Source organism: Lissotriton helveticus, chromosome 3_1, assembly GCF_964261635.1.
Source record: "Lissotriton helveticus chromosome 3_1, aLisHel1.1, whole genome shotgun sequence".
Taxonomy (NCBI): Eukaryota; Metazoa; Chordata; class Amphibia; order Caudata; family Salamandridae; genus Lissotriton; species Lissotriton helveticus.
In genome coordinates this window covers 321,902,888-321,926,104 of record NC_136061.1, presented here as the reverse complement: position 1 = coordinate 321,926,104, position 23,217 = coordinate 321,902,888, and the positions used below count along the sequence as shown (strand labels likewise).

The window sequence follows — 23,217 nt, the reverse complement described above, 5'->3', positions numbered from 1 at the left end:
TTTGCATAGGCATGTCAATGTCACTGTGGAGTAAGGTTTGTTCAATGGCTTCAATACCACCTTGGTGTGGTATGGAGGTGTATAAGGAGCTTACGTCAGCTGTGCATAGTGTCAATAGTTCGTCTGTCTTGATGTTAATTTCTGCCAGTTTTTGTAGAAATTCAGTGGTATCTTTGATGTAACTGGTCATTTTAGTTACCAATGGTTGAAGGTACTTATCGATAAATTTGCCCACTGGTTCGCGGATTGATCCTTTGGTAGAAACGATAGGCCTGAAGGGTGGGTTATGTAGATTTTTGTGAATCTTCGGACACATGTGTATAGAAGGACTTTTGGGATGTTCCCGTAGTAAGTAATTTTTAGTACGTTCTTCAATGATCCCTGTTTGAAGTGCATTCAGCACGATGTTTTGTAGAGTCGTTTGGAACTCCCTGGTGGGGTTGTTGTCTAGTGGCATGTAGATTGTAGTGTCCTGGATGTGTTCCATTAGGCGCTCGGTGTACATGCTGGTGTTGAGAATTACAAGGGCTCCTCCCTTATCTGCTTTTACGTACTTGATGTGAGGATTGTTAGCTAAGGTTTTGAGGGTATCACGTCCTTTTGTGTTAGATTATTGTATTTAGGTGTGCCCTTAAAGTTGATTTTGGCCAGGTTGTTGCGTACCAAGTTCTCAAACAGGTCAATGCACTTGTGGCTGTTGGGGGCCTGGAAGGTGCTGGGTGGGCGTAATCCTTTGAGTTGGTCAGCTTTTGTAGGATTGGTAACCGGAAGCATATTATCAAAAAAATGCCGTAGTTTGAGCTTACGGATGAATTTGAAAGTGCTGGTTTCGAGTTCAAGTAAATTGGTATTAGCGACGGGGATAAATTATGTGCCTTTTTCCAGAAGGTTCAGTTGGTGGTTAGACAAGATGGTGTCTGAGATGTTAATAACTAAGTGGGTTTCTTCGGTTTGGGGTCTTTTCTGGTGACCGTGCTCCGAGTGACTGGAGGACTTTTTTCCCTTTCCTTTCTTCTGGCTCCTCCTGGGTCTTCGATTAGGGCTTGGCCTGACTCTAAAAAATGAACCAGGGATGGTTGTTGTGGTTCACTATTAGACGTTGTTGCTTCATTGGTGGCTAAAGTTTCAATCATGGAAGTCGGAGGTACTTAAGTTCGCTGATTGAAGAAGACATCAGCCCAAGCACCACAACCCGCAAAAAAAAGCAATGCTTAAAACAACTTTTATATCTTTCCAAACGCCACATCAACCAGAAACTCCACGCGAGTACTTTACTTAAGTACCACCGAGCCCTCAGAATCCCCCGCGGGTTACGAATATCCCTTAAACCTTCACTCTGCAAAAACTCCAAAGCATTTAAAGACAAATGGAATAGAATGCTGAACAAATGTAGCCTGGACTTGATTCTTTTAATTGTGGAAGAACTTTCCAGTATCCTAAAGGAATTAGAACTAGAAATCAAGGAGATCGACAGTGAATTAAAAGATCTACTAACACCGGAAGAACTTACAGCCACCCTGGCTGATATCGAAGGAATCCTTGACAAACACCAAAAAGAAATCAATGACCGCAAAGTAAAAAAATTCCGCAGAGACACTCTGGATTATAAGCTAGATGAAGTATACACGTGGGCTGACATCTATGCCCAACGACGTCGTAATAAGCCATCCAACATCCAAACTGATACTTCATCATCCGGAAGCGATTCCACATATCGTCCACCACACAAAACAACAGTTCCGACTTCCATGATTGAAACTTTAGCCACCAATGAAGCAACAACGTCTAATAGTGAACCACAACAACCATCCCTGGTTCATTTTTTAGAGTCAGGCCAAGCCCTAATCGAAGACCCAGGAGGAGCCAGTAGAAAGGAAAGGGAAAAAAGGTCACCAGAAAAGACCCCAAACCGAAGAAACCCACTTAGTTATTAACATCTCAGACACCATCTTGTCTAACCACCAACTGAACCTTCTGGAAAAAGGCACGTCATTTATCCCCGTCGCTAATACCAATCTACTTGAACTCGAAACCAGCACTTTCAAATTCATCCGTAAGCTCAAACTACGGCATTTTTTTTGATAATATGCTTCCGGTTACCAATCCTACAAAAGCTGACCAACTCAAAGGATTACGCCCACCCAGCACCTTCCAGGCCCCCAACAGCCAGAAGTGCATTGACCTGTTTTAGAACTTGGTACGCAACGACCTGGCCAAAATCAACTTTAAGGGCACACCTAAATACAATAATCTAACACAAAAGGACCGTGATACCCTCAAAACCTTAGCTAACAATCCTCACATCAATTGCGTAAAAGCAGATAAGGGAGGAGCCCTTGTAATTCTCAACACCAGCATGTACACCGAGCGCCTAATGGAACACATCCAGGACACTACAATCTACATGCCACTAGACAACAACCCCACCAGGGAGTTCCAAACGACTCTACAAAACATCGTGCTGAATGCACTTCAAACAGGGATCATTGAAGAACGTACTAAAAATTACTTACTACGGGAACATCCCAAAAGTCCTTCTATACACATGTGTCCGAAGATTCACAAAAATCTACATAACCCACCCTTCAGGCCTATCGTTTCTACCAAAGGATCAATCCACGAACCAGTGGGCAAATTTATCGATAAGTACCTTCAACCATTGGTAACTAAAATGACCAGTTACATCAAAGATACCACTGAATTTCTACAAAAACTGGCAGAAATTAACATCAAGACAGACGAACTATTGACACTATGCACAGCTGACGTAAGCTCCTTATACACCTCCATACCACACCAAGGTGGTATTGAAGCCATTGAACAAACCTTACTCCACAGTGACATTGACATGCCTATGCAAACATTCCTCATGGAACTTATGGTATACACCTTATACCACAGCTATTTCAAAGAAAACAACAAAGGGTATCTCCAACTATCTGGGATGGCGATGGGAAACTGTGCGGCTCCCACGTACGCCAATATCTATATGCAAAGTTTCGAAAATGCACACATATATAACAACTGTACCTTCAACAAAAAAATCAAAATGTATGTAAGATACATCGATGACTTGTTCTTTTTATGGATGGACACCAAAGATTCTCTCAACAATGCTCTAACTGAATTGAATTCTAAGGACGAACGTATCCAACTCACCTGGCAAATCAGTGACACTGAAATCTCTTTTCTTGATGTCAACATCAAAATCACTAATGAAGGAATCACCACCGACCTACATCGAAAAAGCACTGACCATAACAACACGTTACACTACACTAGTTTCCACCAGGGATCGCTCAAAAAGCACCTTCCGTTCTCACAAATGCTACGTGTCAAACGTATAGTTTCCGATGAAAACATCCTCAAGACCAGAATCAATGAAATGCATGTCCGTTTTTCACAGAGAGGTTACCCAGAGAACATTCTCAACGAAGCACACACCTGTGTCGCAAACATCAGCAGAAAGGAAAGCCTAACCAAGAAAGTCAAACCAACTGACCAACGCATGGTACTGGTATCCAAATTTTCCACATCAAGCAATACTTACAAAAAATTCATCCTTAAGCGTTGGCCTATCCTACAATTGGAACCGGACTTTCGGGACATTTTCCAGACTCCCCCTTTATTTGCCTACACCCGCAGCAATAACATGAAGGAAATCCTTACAAAAAAACACCCAATCCACAAAGTGCACAAAGGAACCTTACCATGCATGAACTGCAACAACTGCCACTGTATAATTAAAGGCAACACCATCAGACACCCAATGAAAGGCCAAACTTCAAGTCGACGCCACATGTGACTCTACGAATCTGATTTATGCCCTCAAATGCCCATGCGGCAAATTATACGTGGAAAGACCGAGAGAAAAATAAAAGTGCGCATGAATGAACATAAATCGAATATCAGCACTAAAAATGAGAAATCCAGTGTAGCTACACACTTTCATGAGTTCCACCATACCATCGCCCAACTTCAATTCACTGTATTGGAAATGATTACAAAATCTGAGGGCATTGACAATCGCAAACTTCTTCTCTGAAGATAACTTGAATGGATATACCATCTCCAGTCTCTCAAGCCACACGGTCTTAAGGATCGTGTTGAATACAGTTGTTACCTATAAGTACATCAGCATGTTTTATCGTCTTAACATTGCTCTTTATGCTCTTTATACTTTTTACTTTTTACGCTCTCTACTTTTCACGCTCTCTACACCCACGTTTTATACTTTAACCTGTTCCTATATCCACCCTCTAGACCCTTTCCAATATGGCCACCACGTTTCACCCCCATCTCCCAGACTTCACTCGCTAGTCCTCTTTCTATCTTCGTTTCCTTTTATACTTTCTTTGCACCCTCTCACTCAACACGGACCTATTCAACCGGCAACGTCCACGCCGGCTGACCTTAACCAGCGCGAATGCACGCCAGCACCCAAAAGTGAGATTTGCTCTCCCCTCACTTACCCCCATCCTGGGACTACGTTACCCACGTTAAAGCTAGTCACTTTAACCTCGCCACCTCCAACCTACCCGTTTTACGTTTTCTTTCACTCTATGAAACTATCTTTACCTTTCTTCATCCGGACCCACCTTCTTAACCCCAATCACTTTACCACTCACCGCCACACCCCATTATTAAAATAAACCACACCAAGCATGTTCACGTTTGCGAAGGCACTTCATTTAATACTTTTTCACCCAATATTTCGTCGCTTTTAGTTATACTTACGCAGGCTCGTCTCTTCTTTCCAGCTCTCCTTGACAAAGGGCCCTGTGCCCGAAATACATCGGAGTCCTAATGGAATACTTATGTGCTGAATGAATTGTGAACTTTATTGATATTAATTGAATATCATTATTGAAATCATTGATGACGAACTATTAAATAATTGAAACATCTTTGGAATCAACTCATTGACCCACCCGGAGTGCCTCATTCAGGTATGTTCACGCATGCTTGCGCGCACACTACTTGACTCATTCATATAGGCGCTTGACGGAAACGCCTCCTGTGAGAGCACCCTTCCCTTGTTTTCTAAAAACATCATAATATCTTCCAGCCTTGGCTGTGCACCCATCACTCCTTATCTCTAGTCAACCCCATTTTTCGATTAGTTACATTCTGCTCTTCTGAAGCTGATTTTACTTCCCTTAGCGAAGCACTCAAACATCTGAAGATGTAGACCCGCGTTGTGTTACTTACATCTATTGCAAACTTAGCATATATTTTTGCTGGTATATACATTTATATATAAATTTCTGCCCCCCCGCATCCTTCGTGGCAAGGGCTGTTTAAGTCGGGGAGGGCATTTATTTCTCTGTCTCTTGCACACAATGCTTTTTTGCTTATCTGTGTTTTTATACTCATATAGTATTTTTTTGTGTATGCCTCCTTGTATCGCTGTCAATTCTGGAAAGCACCATTTTAAATATCTGTGTTTTTATCTGCACATAACACTTTCTTGATATATGCTCGCTTTGTATTGTTGTCAATCTTGGCATATGCCTTTGCTTGCTGTGAGGACTAGGTATTTTCACATCCTTTTTTGTAGTATTTTTGTGTGTTTATATATGCAGTAATAATGTGTGCCATTAGAATTATCGCCTTGTTGTCTTTAATGTTTTTATGGATTTTACTTGCTTTTAAATTGTTTGTATGTTGTCTTTATGGTGAATCTTTGGTATACTGAACAAAGATTATTTGACTTGACTTCCATTTCATAAACGAATAAAATTGCTGTAACACAACTAAAGCCTAACTCTGAAAGTGTTAAAACATACAGATTAAAATAATGAATATTCAATATTCCCTGTCATGCCTTACTGGGTTCAGCTAATTAGACACCCAGCAGTACTCCCTCAATGTCACGCTTTCTTCCTCAATGAAAACGTGATGTACTGTACAAATTAATTTTGATGACATTTGCATGTTTAAGGACCGTGCTGAGTTGACAATGTTAACCTCTAAACACTTTTTTTTAAATATTGCCCATGTTTAGAGTTTGGCGGATGAGATACTGTGTCAAAACATAGATGATATCCAGTCATTTCTACTGCCATATACTCTAGTGCACTCTCAATACCAAGTACAGGACATCTGCCACGTTTGTGGTGGATTCTCCTGTCTGTCAAACTCTAAGTAATGCCTATAAAATACAGAGAAATTGTGCATTTAGTGGAGGTGGCAGAGTTTCATGCCTCCCTTCTCGGTTTGTCTGACCGCTTTACTTTACTTTCACTTTTTGCGCCGACCAATGACACCACCCTCTTTCTCTGTACTGTATTAATCAGAAAGGATCCTTGTCGCCTTTACTGGTAAAGAAGGAATACAAATGATGTGGGGAGAAGTACCTCCTGTGGGACCTACACAATTATTACAAATAGTCACAGTGTATAAATAAACACCCATGGTTATCGACTCAAACATCATTATGTCAATATAATGAAGCGCAGCTTCACTGCCTCCAACATTCAATTTGCCACCATCCAGTAGAACATTTTCCTACTTAAAAATTAAAGGGCATCGTACAGTACCTCCCCAGGTTTCAACGTGCAAATTCTTTATCCAGATGTAGATGAAAGTCATGATGATCTGGGAAATAAAAGCAATATTGATTGCCAAGGCTGCTGCCCTGAAAAAAAAAGAAAGGGGTCTGATGGGCATGGGTAAGGTGCAGAGATGAATCCATTGATTTAATTCAGCCAACCTTATTTCGGTTTGAAGAACCATAAAAGTACATATTAACAACATCAAGATCAAATCACACTACAACTACATATTACATTAATAATACTAAAAGTAGGACGAAGTATGTGCAGATATACGGTTTTTAAGTGCTGAATACATTTCCCTACAAAAATAGTTACATATAAACAATAGGTAGTTCGTTTCTATGTGCATCTTGTGACAGACTAATCGGCCCTATATATCTCGCACCGTATCCAGGTTTGAATTCTATGGCAGGACAGGAGGCTTCTGATTATGCTTTCTCATTTCTTTACTGCACAAACAGCAGCCAATGAAAGTAAAACTACAATGGTAAAAAACAACATTTCCCATGAGGCTTTGAACCACGCCTCCAATAACAGTAACTAATCACAGTAGTAACAAGCATATAAAGTATAGAGACACTAATCTGGCCTCCTCTTTCTTTGCTGCTCCGCAGCCCAGATAAGTGCTCCTTACTTTTATATGCTTGTACGATTTAATGTTACGGATTTCACCTCTGGCGTATGTTTTTCATGATCGGATCGTGATATTTATGCAAATTGCTTACGATATACCGTTTATTGTGATGCTTCTGTTGCCTGTTTGAAGTTGCCGCGCTGTGGCGCCTTGTTCGTTAACGCCGCTTTCGGCGCTCCTTCTCCCCCGATCTCGGAGCGGTGCTGCTCTGGCCCGCTCCGTGTCCCTGTGTTTCTAGGAGGAGCGCGTGTAGCGCCCGTAGGCTTCCCTTGTGTCCCTGATCGCTGCTCGCGGCTGTGGCCGCTGTTGGTCGGTCGCGATCCGGAGGGACTTGGCCCCCCCCTCGGGGAAGGAGGCGCACGTAGGAGCCCGACTGAGGCCCAGCGTGCGTCTTCGGGGTCTTGCGCATGCCAGAGTGCGCGCGCAGCCCGTGATTTGTGCCGGTCAGACGCTCTAGCCCCGGCTGAAAGGGGATACCAGGCAGTTTGGCCAGGATCCGAGGGGCCGTTTTTGATCTCAAAAAGCAGCGTTTTTCGTTCCTTTTGGCAATCGAAGGTCTAATACCTTCACCCCTTGCTTCCCAGTGACAGAGGAAGTGGGGTCATTTTTGGAAACCCTTATCATTCCTGATTTGGGTTGTTTTCCCTCCATTAGTCCTAGAATTGGACTTTATGCTTTGGTAACACTTGGTATTTCCGGCTCCTGCGCCTGGCACTTCCCCTGATCGACGCCCTTGACTGGGCTGGCAATTCTGCTTCCCTCTGGGGATTGGAGTGGGATTAACAGGTCCCTTGTGAATATGGCAGATACTGAATACTGCGAAGAGGAGTGTAATGCGTGCGATTACCAGGGCAATGACGAATATTACGATGAGGAGTCTATGGAGGATATAATCGACAAGAAGTTGGACGCTAAGCTTGATAAGGCCCTCTCCTCAGCCCTGCTTCCCTTGGCCAAAAAATTGGAATTGCTGGTCCCTGGAAAGCCTCTCCCCCTACCTGGACAGGATCACTCACGTCCCCCTCCCCCTAAAAAGGTGACTCTTGACTCGTCCTGGCCCCACGCCCAGTCCTATGATAAAATTTATAAATCCAAGGAGTCTTCCGCTGGCGACAAGACCTTACCGTCCCGCCCCCCCTCACCCCCCCCCGAAAGACACCACCACTGACACTGATACGGATACAGATTCCTCAGATGCTGCTCCTCGCAAGCGCTCTAAGAAACGCAAGAATGCTTCCCCTTCTGTCAACCCCTCGCCCTTCTCTTTTGACCCATCGGACATTGTACATCCTAGGTCCTCTGATTGGCTCCCTCCCCCGGCTGTGGCTGAATACCTGGAGACTCATCTCCATAAAGGCTTTGATAAAGAGGTGAGAGCCCGTCTTAAGTCCGAGTGTCCCCGTCCCGACCTGGCCCACAAGGTGGCCGTCACCCCCGACATTGACCTCTCCATGACTACTTTCCTCAAGAAGTATAAAAAAGACCCTAAGAAAGGGATTGATCGCGCGCTCAGAGCGTGCCAAGATAAGGTCCTTGACCTGCCAGGGCCGTTGGCCAAGATCCTAGAACTTGCCCTTCAAGCTCAAGAGACGGGAGGATGCCATCCATCCTGAAGTCCTAGCGGGCTGGGCACAACGTGCCATCTGCATGCTGGGGAACGCCAATTGCGCTTTAGCCTCTGAAAGGCGGAAGGCGGTCTTACTCCGGATTGACCCTCAGTTAGTTGAATTGGCTTCCTCGGAACCGGGTCCTTTGGCGGAAGGACAGTTATTTGGGGACAATTTGTAAAAGACATTGCCAAATTCGTTAATACTTTTGCGTCCCTTGATAAATCACAGGCCTCCTTGAAGAGGGTGTTGCACCAGGTCTCTAATAAGGCCGGGCGTGGCAGAGGATGCTCGACCGGCCGCTATTGAATACCAGTCCTCAGAGGGGATACGCCCCTAGACGGGGCAGAGGCTACACACAAGAACCGGACCAGGCCGGCTTCTATCAGTCAAGATCACGCAGCTTCAGAGGCCGGTATAATCGAGGTGTCAACAGAGGTTACAAGAACTTTGACAACCAATCCTCTGGTAAGTCTGGTGTCTCCATTGGTCCCTTTAGGAGGCAGATTGTGCCACTTTGTGATGTATTGGACGAGTCTCACGTCAGATGCTTGGGTCCTACAGACCGTCCAGGGTTACCAAATCGAGATGGTAGAAGGTCCCCTTCAGCCCTTCCCTCCTCAGCCTCTCCTTTTTCCCCTTCTAGAACAGAGATTTTTTTGGACTCAGAGCTGGAGGAATTGTTAGGCAAAAAGGCTATTGCCGTAGGACCCTTCTTGCCCGAAGGATTCTGCAGCAACGTCTTCCTGGTACAGAAGAAAGGAGGCGGACAACGCTTGGTTCTAAATCTGAGAGATTTCAATCCTCATATCACTTACCGCCATTTCAAGATGGAGGGTATCCATCTTTTACGGGACCTTTTGTTGGAAAACGACTGGATGGTCCGCTTAGACTTAAAAGACGCCTATCTGACAGTCCCCATCTGCCCCTCTCATCAGAAATTCTTGCAGTTTCCTTGGAAAGGGCAGTGGTACCAGTACAAAGTGCTCCCCTTTGGTCTGTCCTCAGCCCCTTGGGTCTTCACCAAGCTCCTAAAACCAGTGATCTCTCGCCTTCGAGAGATGGGAGTGCGTCTTATCGTCTATCTAGACGACATGCTTATTCTAGCCCAAGATCGATCCCTTCTTCTCACCCACTTAGAGTGGACTACGTCCCTGTTGCAAAATCTGGGGTTCGTTATCAATACCAAAAAGTCGGTGATGATACCGAACCAGCAGATGGAGTTCTTAGGTTTCCTGATAGACTCTGTGTCAGCTCAGCTGCTTCTCCCTCTTCAAAAGATCAGGTCCATCAAGAGGGAAATATTATCCACCCTGACCAAGGAGAAGATTTCCTTGCGTGTGCTAGCGAGGATTGAGGGCCTTCTAGCTTCGTCAATCCAAGCCATCTTCCCGGGGCCCTTACACTAAAGAACCCTTCAGAGGCTCAAGATCTTTTACTTACAGAGGAATTTTCATTACGATCACCTTATCCCTCTTTCACCAGAGGCTCGGGAAGAGCTTCAATGGTGGCTGGACCACATGTCAGCCTGGAATGGCCGAGCCATCTTCGGTGCAGCCCCGGATGTGGTAGTCGAATCAGACGCCAGTCAGTGGGGCTGGGGCGCTCGCTGTGGGAACTTTACCACAGGAGGACGTTGGTCGGCGGACGAACTGTCATTACACATAAACTGTCTAGAGTTGTTGGCAGGGTCCTTTGCCATCAGGTCTGTCTCACCACTGAAGAGCAATTGTTGTATTCTCCTTCGAATGGACAATGTCTCAGCGGTGAGATACATCAACCGATTGGGGGGACGAAGTCCCGAATGTTGGTCCATATTGCGAAGGAATTTTGGTACTTTTGCCTAGATCACATGATCTCGGTGGTGGCGGAATACTTTCCGGGGAGGTTCAATCAGGTGGCGGATTGGAATTCCCGGTTTCTCCGAGACTTCAGCGATTGGAGACTTCTTCCATCGCTGTTTCCTCAGATCATGGCTATGCGAGGCCCATGTCAAATGGACTTGTTTGCCTCCCGCCTCAATACCCATCTCCCCCAGTTTTACAGTTGGAGACCGGATCCGATGGCAGTGGGGACGGATGCGTTCTTCACCATTGGGGGCGACGGAGGAATTATGCCTTTCCCTCGTTCTGTTCGCTCTGATCCCGAGAGTGGCGGCATTGGTACGCCGACAGAGGGCGACAATAGTGTTGGTGACTCCGTTTTGGTCGACTCAGTCGTGGTTTCCCACACTGTTGGAGTTATCTGTGGATCTTCCCTTCCGGCTCCCAGTCTTCCCGACGCTTCTGCAGGACCCAGTGGGGGATTGCCATCCCTTAATCCTGCAGAATCAATTGACCTTGATGGTGTGGACGCTCTCCGGAGACATGAATGCCTTGCGGGCCTTTCACGAGAAGCTTCCGGCTTTATGCAACAAGCGTGGGCTCCTTCCACCCGAAAACGATACTCTGCTTCTTGGAAGAAGTGGGTGGGTTGGTGCCTTTTAAAACAGGTTGATCCCGTGGGATCAAATGTGACTGATGTACTGAATTTTCTGTCTGAATGTGCAGCTTCGGGCCTGGCCTACAGGTCGGTTAATAATTTCAGGTCTGCAATTTCTGCTGGTCACGACCCCATTGAGGGTAAGCCTGTGGGGATGCATCCCTTGGTCTGTAAGTTACTCAAAGGTGTGCGTGTGGCCAATCCTCCTCGGCCCAGGTATTCCACAATGTGGGATGTTACTAAAGTGCTTAATTTGTTGGAAACCTGGTCCAATAATGGTGATCTATCATTGAAACAGCTCTCTGCCAAGCTCACTGTGCTATTGTGTCTCATTTCATGTCGCAGAGTTTCGGATGTTAGAGCATTAGATTTGGCTAGGAGAATGTTTTCTCCACAGGGTGTTTCTTTTGTTATTACACGGCGGACTAAGACCATGTCACGCTCAGTGGAGTATCCCGCCTTTCCTCATAACAACAAATTATGTGTATTGCAGTGTCTCAAATGTTATGAAGAGCGTACTAGTGCACACAGGACGGATCCTTTGGGTCAGTTGCTGATCTCTGTTCAGAAACCCTTCAAACCTGTCGCTGCGGCTACTTTGGCCAGATGGGTTAGATGGATTATGTCGGAAGCTGGCATTGATATCTCTGTTTATGGTGCTCATTCAACTAGAGGTGCGATGGCTTCTAAGGCCTATACATTAGGTTCTCGATAAGAGGACATCCTTAAGGCGGCTGATTGGTCTTCTGATTCGATGTTTAAAGTGTTCTATTATAAACCTATTCCTCATGTTTCTGATGCTGTGATTGATGAGCTTTGAACCAGCATAATCAGAAGCCTCCGGTCCTGCCATAGAATACAAAAAGGACACGGAGGCGAGGATTAGCCCACCCGTTGGGACAGTTATTTTAACTGTAAAGTTGTTTTGAAATGATGTTGTTTAACAACTTTGTACCCACCCTCTGACTAAAATGTAGTTTGTGGGCTTCTTTTCTCAAACTTCTTTTTCTGTTTCAGGAAATGATTCCAACAAGAGTTAATTGCCTTCTGTGGATTGTGCTGCTGTCCCTTCCTGGTGGAAGATGAGTCCTCGTGGTTCTGGATTTTTTCTCCGTTGAGAATGCCTAAAGGAACTGTTCTCTCAGTTGAGAGTTAAGACTTTGTTCACTATGACAAGACTGTTCGCGCAAAGAAAGAGGAGGCCAGATTAGTGTCTCTATACTTTATATGCTTGTTACTACTGTGATTGGTTACTGTTATTGGAGGCGTGGTTCAAAGCCTCATGGGAAATGTTGTTTTTTACCCTTGTAGTTTTACTTTCATTGGCTGCTGTTTGTGCAGTAAAGAAATGAGAAAGCATAATCCTCGCCTCCGTGTCCTTAATAGAATCTAAAATTCTTGTTGCGATAGCTAGAAAATGTTGTATTCTCAGACCATTTTATCCAAGATTATGTACATAGAGTGCATGTTGCTTATAAGTATAAAACACTCAGGATTATTTGATTAATTGGCATTGCCCTAAAAAGACATCATCTTATAGCATAAGTGAGTTTTGTCATAACAGTTAATAATCGGATCAAGATACAATATAATATTTATACAATTCATAGTCAGTATAAAACAGGTGTGTTCTAAAAACATTAAAATTTTAGACCTCTCTTTTTCCATTCATAGCACAGGGCTAGGTAAAATCTACTAATGCAAAATACTAATAATTGTGAGCTGTCAGTTTTCAGTATTCTTAAGCCCTCTGAAAATGTCCTAGTCATCAACCTCAAGCACAGCCGTTTTATCCATTTCCTTCTCGAACTAGCATATTCAGGGCAATAAAATAAAATAATTGTAATATCTTCTTCAGCGTCTAACCCGCATGGAGTGCATTTGAATTACTTCCCTTCTACTTGTTCAGGTGACCACTTAACTATAAAAGAATTAATCTGAAGATCCTCATAATGGAATTTCATGAACAGGGTTTTTGCTAATTGGAGTTGAATTTCATCTAAAAAAAGTTAAAAGCTTGTGGTCAACTTAAAAGAGAAGTACTGTGTGGTAAGTCTTCCCACTGTAGAATCTAAGGTCACCTTATTCAAGACAAAAGTCCAATAAATGTTCTATAGCTCTATTTTAGAATCTACTGTCAGCGAGGTAGGATCTGTCCAATATCTATTTAGACCCAGCTTAACAAAACAGTTTCTCAAATGACTAAACAATGGTAATGTAAGTTGGCCATCATGTACCAGTAATTCTCTCAGCCCTCGTCTATAGGATTTTAACTCCTCTGTAACTCACATCCTAGTCCAATATTGTAGGGGTTACATTATAGCTAGATACTCAAGTCTCTTAGTGCCAATGTAGTAAAGAAGGGGAATCAAAGGAGTATTTTGGGAAAGAGATGTAAACATCCGCATAATTTTATTTTCCCATAAAATTAATGGAGTCAGATTTTCCTGGCCCATAACTCAGATCAATAGAGGGCTGCTGTTTGGGCTCTATATCTATAACCCTCCAATGCCGAGGAGACTGCCTTGGTTTCATTGGCTTGTAATTTCTTGATGATAGGCATGGTGTTTTGTATTAAGACTGTTTTGGCTTTGTTTATATGTAGTTACCATGATAATTTGAATCAATTGTCATGCAAAGGTAAGTAAAATTAGTAATATGCTCTAATGGTATATGATTTAACACTAGTTCGTTTTTAAAACCTTTATGTTGTCTAATAGCCACTTCGATCTACCGATCTACCATACTGGATAAAACTGTTTAATAGTCTTTGTAGGCCCCTTGAGGTCTGGGACAACAGGCTTGAGTTCTGGGACAACAGGATTGAGTTATCCGCAAAGATTAATGCACATATGTGGGCCCCTCCCAACTTCGGTGAATCGTGGATACACTTTTGTAAGTGCAGTACTAAATCATTCACTTATAGTATAAACAAGGTAGGGCTGAGGACACAGCCCTGTCTTACTCCCCTCTTGACATGAATGGCCTCTGTAAGTTCTTCCCCAGACCCCAACGTACTTTGTCAAAATTGTCTTGGTGTAGTCTGACTATCTGAGTCAGGATCGCCTGTGTAACCCCCTGTTGTTGCAGGGATTCCCACAAGGGATCCCTTGGTACCAAGTCAAATGCAGCTTTCAAGTCTATGAATGCAACATGCCTTTATTTTAATATATTTCCAGGCTATACAAGACAGTCTAAAAACCTGGTCAATCATACTAGTTTTTGTACTAAAGCCAGACTGGCATAGTTAGATGATGTCTTTCTCTGCTATCCACTCATTTAGTTTATCCAGAACCTGTTTTGCATAGACTTTTTAGATAGTGTCTATTAGGCTTATGGGCCTATAGTGTGCTGGATCATCCTTACAACCTTTCTTATGAATGGGGACAATTTCTGCCCCTTCCATCATTCTGGGATTGGGGCCCAAGAGCCAAGGCATTGCATAGAAGGTTAACATATGGTACTCATATTTTTGGGTCATGTTTCAAGAGATCCCCCAGTATTTATTCAGGTCCAGGAGTTTTCCTAATTTAATAGCATTTATAGTTATTCTGGTCTCTTCTTTACTAAACTGAAGAGTCAGTTTTGATGTATTATGAGAAGAGGCTTCAAGGGGTATAGTCAGGTTTGCGCAGGTCACTGGTGTACTTGTATACAGATCAGAAAAGTGTCTACACCAAGTGCCTGGGTCCAAATAGTGTTATGTATCAGTGCTACCCCTTTTATTACCATGTGCAATTATCCTCCAAAAGGATCACTGATCTTTTGTTCTAGCTGCAGGGAAGAGGTAATCCCAGCTCTTTATTGCTTTCTTTTGTACCCTTTTATATAGCATCCCTAATTTCCTGATTTATGCTGTGTTTTTAAGAACCGCTAGTAGTCTTCCTTTACCTTAAGAGCACTCCATGTTGTACCAGGGAGTGATGTATTGGCTCTTAGTTACTGGTTTTAATCCTGTTGTTTGGCGTTTTGTTAAGGAAGCTCTTATTCTCTCCGCTCAATAATGAAGAATTTGTGCTATGGGTATAGAATCCGGATGTGTTTCACTGTAGGGGGAGAGAACATCATGGAAAGCATTGTAGATGAAAGTAAGGGGATCGATTTTTTCAATGATTTGACTGATCTGTGGTTTTTACTAATTGTCAGTTGTAAAGAAGTTGTCCCGATATCTGTAATATGAGTACTGATCAATCTCCCTACTAAAGTTAAACATACTGGAAGATAATCATTTTCTTCTCTGTTGTACACCTTAAAATCAGTTATATACTCCCAGTGGGTTATGCTTGCCATAATGTAATCTTTTCTAGACTTGGTTCTACCCCCTTCTAAAAGTGTGAGAACATTGGTTGACTGAGGGAAATCTACCATTACAAGCCCTCAAATCTTGCTCTATAGTGAAGTGTGCTAATTGCATGGCGGTTGTAGAGCACAGCACTGAGTAATTTGTATTCAGAGAAACAATTCCTATAACCAAATCTTCATCCTCAAAAATTGTTTTTAGCCCCAATACGGTTACAAACAACAGTTGAAATCTCCCTCTACAAGAGCGACCCCATCTCGCTCAATAAGTTCAAAAGCCCTGTCTAACAGATATACTACTGGTGACTCTGTAGAGAGTGCTCTCAGTCTAATATAGATATTGAAGACAAATAAGTACTTATTTTAGGAAGATTTTAGTTTCAGACCTAAAATATGGTGAACACCCAAAATATCGAACTTCAAATATCGACTGTCCAGAATATCGCATTAAAAATATAGAGAGGCCAGAATATTGAATTCCCAAAATATAGTTGTATAGAATATGGAATTTGAGGTAAGCAATATCGATTTCCATAATATCTAATTTAGAAATATCGTTTTCTATAATATCAAAAAAAAATTTAGTGGTATGTATGGTAGTATATATGTTAAAATTATATATTCATTTTGTAATGAATGTTTAATTTTTTAAAGTAATGAGTTTTATGTTATTTAATTTTTAAGTAATTTAATTCCGTAGCAGGTTGTGGGTTTATAGGGGAATAGGGTGGGAAGTAATTTAATCATAGTAAATTAAATAATAATTTTTATGAATTATTAAATATTTTTAATTTAAATTTGCGTTTTAGTTCTGTAGCGGGTTGTGGGTTCATAGGGGAATAGGGTGGGAAGTAATTTAATTGTAATTAAGTAAGTATTTATTTTTATTTATATGTAATGATAATTCATTGATTGGTAATTAATTATTCATTGGTATTTATTTTGTATTAACTGGTCATGAATTTTAATTAATTGTTTAATTGTTTAATTGATAATTATGTTAATTGTATTAATTTATAAATGTATTATTTGGAGTGGGTTGTGGGTTATAGGGGAATAGGGTGGGAAGTAATGTAATTGTAATAAAAACATTATTGAAAGTATTTTTGTGTATGAAAAATTAATTGGTTGTGAATTAATTATTAATAGGTAATTAATTTTTAATAAATAACATTTATTGGTATATATAATGTATCAATTATTGAATATGTTGTGATTGGTAATTAATTTTAATTAATTTTTAATTTGTATTGATAATTAATGTATTCTTATTAAAATATTAAATCATTACTTTCCCTACTGTTGCAGTCTCTGTAGTGGGAATAGTAATTTTTATCCCTATGGTATCCAGCGCTTTCCCTACTGTTGCACTCACTGGAGTGGTAATAGTAATTTTTACCCTCCTACTATCCAACAAATTCTCTACTTTTGCACTTGTTGGAGTGTGAATACTAATTGTATTCCCTTAGCTATGTAATGTTTTTAATTTTGTTATATTTAATGTAGTGTAAATTATAAATTAACATAAAGTATTACTTTATTATTTAAATTATTATATATTACTTATTTTTATATTTACATAATAGGTTTATTTATATACATGTGTAAATATATTTCTAATATTTTTTTAATATTTTATCCTTAAGATTAATAATTATTTTATAATATTATTAAGTAATGTATATGTTACAAAAACTGTTTTTTTACATTACATTTATTATTTTTACATTTTAAGCTTTTTTACATTATTTTAACTATCTTATGTGTTTATTTTTTAATTACTTTTATATTATTTTTAATACATTTAAAAAATTCGATATTTTAGTTAACTATATTTTAACTATCGATATTTTGTACTCCCTATCACCGTGTTTTAATATGGGAAAATGTGTCATGAAGATATTGTAGGTCCCTTCCTTGTGCTGGATATAGTGTGGGCTTTCTTGTTGAAAACATGGGGGCATAGTATCTCTATGAGGCTTGTATTTTACCATGCCCCCTTGATCTATCCTATAATTTCAACATCTATCTTCAGCTGGAATATGGTGGGAATTAGCTGAGGTGTAAGTATTTAGAAATCTCTTATGTGTTTCTTCATCGCTGATCATGGCTGTTCCTCCTGACCTCAATTTGGTGTCAAACATATTTTACCCAGCATTTCTCTTATTTATCCCTGGCCCTATTGTTGATGTTTGATAGTTGAAAAAGTCTGTGTTCTTGGTGCAAGATCTAGAAGAATCTAATTGGGAATGTTTATATAGCTGCTCATCTTGAGAATTGTGAGCTTTCCCTATTGGGGTTTCCCAGCAGTGAGTGCTTTAATAATTCTACCATTGTCATTGTTGTGAATACTGTTCTGCAAAGATAACTCATTTTTTAGAGCTAGTACCTCTTTGATAAAATGATTACATTTTTACAGGATCACTGTGGTATCTTTTATTCTCTGGGTTCGAACCACCTTATCTTTGCTACTGCTTGTTTGCCTTTTTGAACCACACTTTCCAATTTGGGTCCTACTGGGTCTTTGAGAGTAGTTAAAGGTGCACATCAATTTTGAGCAGCTGATTGCTGTTATACCACCATGAGCGTTCCCATCTTTATTAAGAGTTGGTATGCCTTTCTTGTGGATGTGGGTTTGAAGGGGATCTTCCTCTCCATGATACACAGGAGAGGGAGTTTGGACCTGTGACCCTGCCTCATCAAGTGGACAGTGAATAATAATGTTTCATGTAAGAGATTCTGGACAGTGTACTTTATCCTGTTTATTATAATCAGTAGTTATCTTTTTTGTCCCTTCACTAGCCAGTATCTTCCCTTTGGACAGTGTAGATTTCACATCAATTAAATCATCGATCGCTGCTAAGGTGCAGTTATTAGCAGCTGTTTTCTTAGGATTTGCTATCTTTGGTATTTTGTTCTTTCTTGCAGCCAACTCCTGTAGCCTTTCTCTTACTGCAGAATATTATCAGTAGCATCAACAAAGGGGTTGAACAACCAGTCATTTCACTTAGACAGTGAATCGCACCTCATCAGGTTTAGGATTGTGTTAAAAACCTGACTTTAGAAACGAAAGTGGTCTCCACACTGCTTGTGTCCTTAAGTCATATCATGGTGTTAGGATCGGGGAGCTTTTGCTTATGCATAAATATAAATAAAAGAGCTGTGGGCTAAAGCATCGGAATTCTTGCTTATCGTCAATTATAAAAATAATTAATATTGTTATATAAGATTCCTTATAATAGAAGTCAGGTTACACTGGTCCCACCCCTTCTACAGCTTGCATTTCCCAATCCACCTTAACAGATTGATGTGAAAGATGCCCAGATAGCTTAAGGGATAATAATAATGCATTGTGACGTCCAAAACTAGAAAGTTTCACAAAGTACATAACAAAATTGTGTAAGCCAATTGCAATGAAAATATAGTCAATAATCTTTCAACTACCCCTACCAACGAAGGTAGGATTACATATAGTGGAATGAGCAGTCATCCAGTGGGCATTTAATAAGTTTGATTCTGAGAGGAAATTTCCCTTCTTGTCACAATTATCCATTGGGACTGAGAAACCCTTTGTAGTATACATGGGTAAATGTAGATCACCAAACATCAACTCTCTGCTGTTCTTAGCACCAAACCTACCAGCAATAATATCTGAATTGTTATAACTAGAAATATCTGCTTCATAATTGGTGTAGGATCTATCAGGCTTAAACAGAAAGACTATATAGTCGAATTGTTCTTGTCAAAATTGTTGTTATAAAAAGTGAATACGGTAATATTAAAGAATTTGCCTATTTTTAGGGTTACCCGGTGAATGTTACAAGAATCAATTGGCAAGCAAATAAATTTACAATTCAGTGAGGTACTCAAATGATCAGACTCCCTTTTGCCCTGTAATGTAATGTAATGTATGTATACTTGTAAAGCGCACTGTTACCTCGTTACGTGGCGTCCTGGCTGTATACCGCTGGGGAACCCGTCCTGGCTTTCCATGTGAGAGGGCACCCCATGGTGAAGCCAGGCATCCCCGGCGTTGCTGGGGCCGTTGTGGAGATTAAACAAGCTATTGCCCAGAGTTGCAGAGTGGGACCCATGGTTAGCGTAGGCACCTAAGCGAGAATTATCGAGTCCGCGGACATTGACCCAAGACCCTGCCGCGTCGGGAATTGAACCCTGGTCCCGGGCCGACCTCAGCTTCAGGGTCTGCCGCTTCTAACCAGTGAGCCACACTTCTCCACTGCCAGAGGTAGATGAAACAGCAGGAGTGAAAATAGTATTGTATCCATATAAATAATTTAGATTAGTTAACCAGGTCTTGAAGCAAAATAACCTAAAACAATTTGATAAAATATGGCCATAACAATTATGATAATTTAGATGTTAAACCAGAGATATTCCATGGTTGCAATGTAAAATTTGTTGTGGAGTAGTGTAACTTTGGCTCCACCTTTTTATGTTTGACCAGGCCACATATATATTTACACATGGCCTCATGTATTTGTGTGTCTTTTAAAATATTTTTTTATAATTCTTTATCCAATGTTTTCATTTCATAATGAGTTCCACATGGACCTCCGCAATATTTTTGAAGTGATACAGTTTCCATCAACCTGCTAAACGTATCTGTAGACAATACCATTTTTTGCCATATCATATACAGCTTATGTCAGTGTTCATGCATCCACTAATTGTCAACTTTACATATTGGTGGGAGTTACCCGGTGTCCCAGTCTTACAGAATTATTTAGATTATTGCGGTTGTAGAGACTTAGAGACATTACTAATTTAATATTGCTACAATATTATTAAACAATGAGAGATCCTAACGTAAGTGGAGTGTCTTCTGCATACTTTACTTGTGCGAAATGTTGGATATCGATGTCATGTTCATTTGTTGAACTGCCCTGGGGACTGTACATATCGTGTGTCAGTGCATCTGTTTGCCAAGTCTGATTTTAGGAAGGTAGGTGTGTATAGTTTGTCACAGAGGGGATCTTATACTGGTCGCCATCTCCTTGGGAGGATACCCTGAATATCGTGTGGTGCTTAATAGTCTCTAGTGTATTTTATGATTCTATATTTACCAGTTTGGTTTTAATAACTGTGAGGTATGCCCCCCATTCCTGGGAGTTAGGAGCTGTGAGTGTCGCTGGGCCCAAATCACAAAAGTAATCTGAGACAGAATCCTAACTTTATGACTTTCGGTATTCAAAAGAGCATTCAGGAGTAGTAAAGTTAGGATTTTGTCTCAGTTAAACTTAGTCTTAAGTCTAATTTAAGTAAAACTTAATTGTAACTGAGACAAAATCCTAACTTTACTACTCCTAAATGCTCTTTGTGAATACCGAAATTTGTAAAGTTAGGATTTTGACTCATTTAGACTTAAGTTCTAGTCTTAAGTTAAACTTAACAGGTTTAGGAATGTGCTTCTATTTGGCATACATTTTTTTTGATCTTGGTGTATTAATATTTGAGGTAGGGTGATTACTCTGTTTGCTAACACTCCGCCCAATATCTTATAATTGGTGTTTAGTAGAGACAATAGTCAATTTGAGCCACTGAGTAATGGGTCCCCACCTGGTTTAGGGAGTATCACAAGTATTTCCTCACGCAGTGAGGCAGGTAGAATTCTTTTGTCATATGCTTCCATGTACATCAGGAGCAAACGTGGGGCTAACTGAGTCTGATATGCTATATAAAATTCCGGGGAACAACCATCTGCTCCTGGTATTTTCTCTCTTGCCAGTTGATTTATGGCATCTTCTATTTCACTTAGTGTAATGGGGGATTCTAGGTCTGTGTACCCTGCTATTCGTATCTACAGGAGTGTTAAATCTTCTAGAAACAAATGTATGTCTGCAGTATCCACCACCCGAGGGAGCTATACAATGTTGCGTAGTAAGAGTGGAAAGCCACATGTATTTTGTGTTGTGTGTTAATTATGTTACTTGTGTGATCTCTGATAGCTAGGATCGGGATTCTTGCTGCTTCAGCGCGGAGTAGCCACACCGGAACCCTGCCTGCTTTGTCACTTTCTGTAAGTTGTTTAGCCTCATACTCCCTATAATCAATCACTCCTAAGCATTATGGGCAAGATGTATCAAGATAGCATTTTGCAATTCCCTACTTACGAATCACAAGGATTCGCAATTAGGGAATTGCAAAATGCAATGTATGAAGGTGTAAGGTACACCTTTTGCTATTCCTAGGTGGTCGCAAATGACCTACCTCATGAATATTAATGAGGCAGGTCGCAATTTGCGACCCCCAAGGAATCGCAAAAATCACGGGGATGGTCGTCCGGTGATTGCTTTTCAATAAAGCAATCCTTTCTTTTTTTCATAAAGCAGCCCGTTTTCCTTAAAGGAAAATTGGATGCTTTACAAAACAAAAAATGAAAAGTTTTCTTATAATTTTTGAAGAGCAGGCAGTGGTCCATTAGACCACTGTCTGCTCGTAAAAATGGTTTTACAAACATTCATACAGGGGAAGGGGTCCCAATGCATTTGCAAATGGGTTACTTCCTACTTGAAGTAGATGAGAACATGCAAATGTATTGCGACCGCAAATGTGGTCCCAAAACATTCATACATAACGATACGATTTGGTATTAGGAAAGGATGCCCTAAGACGCCCCTTCCTACTACCGAATCGCCAACCCATTTTGCGATTCGGTAATAGGATACCGAATCGCAAACTTAGGTTTAGTATCTCAAAAAAGCAATTTTTGCATTCGCAAACCGGCAGATTCTGTGAATCTGCCCATTTGTGAACACAAAAAGGCTTAATACATCTGCCCCTAAAATGTTTCTTTATTGTCTAATCGTACCTTTGACTACTGCCCTGACTGCAAAGCCGTATCCAGAGTCTACCACTTGAGTTGTTGTATTTTTGTTTCTAATCGGGTGTGTTTTTTACGGAGGACCATTTTAGTCCCATATATAGTTCTAATCATATTTCCCCTTAGTACTACCTTGAATGCATACCATTGTAATCCTGGTCCCGAGACGGAGCCTTCATTTTCTTGAAAGTAGGAGGCTATATTCTTTGATAGGTCGGCGCAGAATGGGGCATCTCTGAGTGCCTCCAGAGGCAATCACCATGTAGGTATAGTCGATCTGATTTTACCGCAAGCCAGCCATAACTGTAGTGGGTTGTAGTCTGACATTATGGGACATAGATATTCTGCTCTGGAGACCTTTGTAAGGAGTTCGACTCAGCCATATATGAGGTCTATTCTGGTGTGTAGGTCATGTAGACCGGAATGGTGAAAATATTCCCTGTCCTCTGGGTGCAAACCACTCCAGGCATCATATACTGGCAAGTCTGTGGACCATGCCTGTAAGCTATTAGCCAATGCAATAGACTGCGAGCCAGGATCTGGTTGACGAGAACGATCCATTACCAGGATCTGTATACAATTGAAATGTCCTCCCAGAAAACGGGTTTTAGCATATCTTTCAGTAATGTCGGTGATAAGGAGTGGAGAAAAGATGCCTGGTTAGTGTTAGGTGCATAAATCGACACAGGTGTTAGTGGTTGTCCGTCCAGCTTTCCTTCCAGTATCACATATCGGCCCTCTGGGTCGGAATGAGAGTGTTGAATTTCCAGCAGTGTTCCTGATGCCACCCATATC

At 41.2% G+C, this 23,217-nt stretch overlaps 1 protein-coding gene across 4 annotated transcripts in view; it reads right to left on the bottom strand.

Moving 5' to 3' along the window:
* LOC144822416 (multidrug and toxin extrusion protein 2-like) overlaps nt 1-23,217 on the bottom strand; it is a 1,067,040-nt gene that overhangs the window by 700,685 nt on the left and 343,138 nt on the right. For all 4 annotated transcript variants that reach the window (XM_078679900.1, XM_078679899.1, XM_078679901.1 and 1 more), the window contains exon 5: nt 6,543-6,640. In XM_078679900.1, the coding sequence (XP_078536026.1) occupies nt 6,543-6,640 (98 nt within the window). The remainder of the gene's footprint in view (nt 1-6,542; nt 6,641-23,217) is intronic.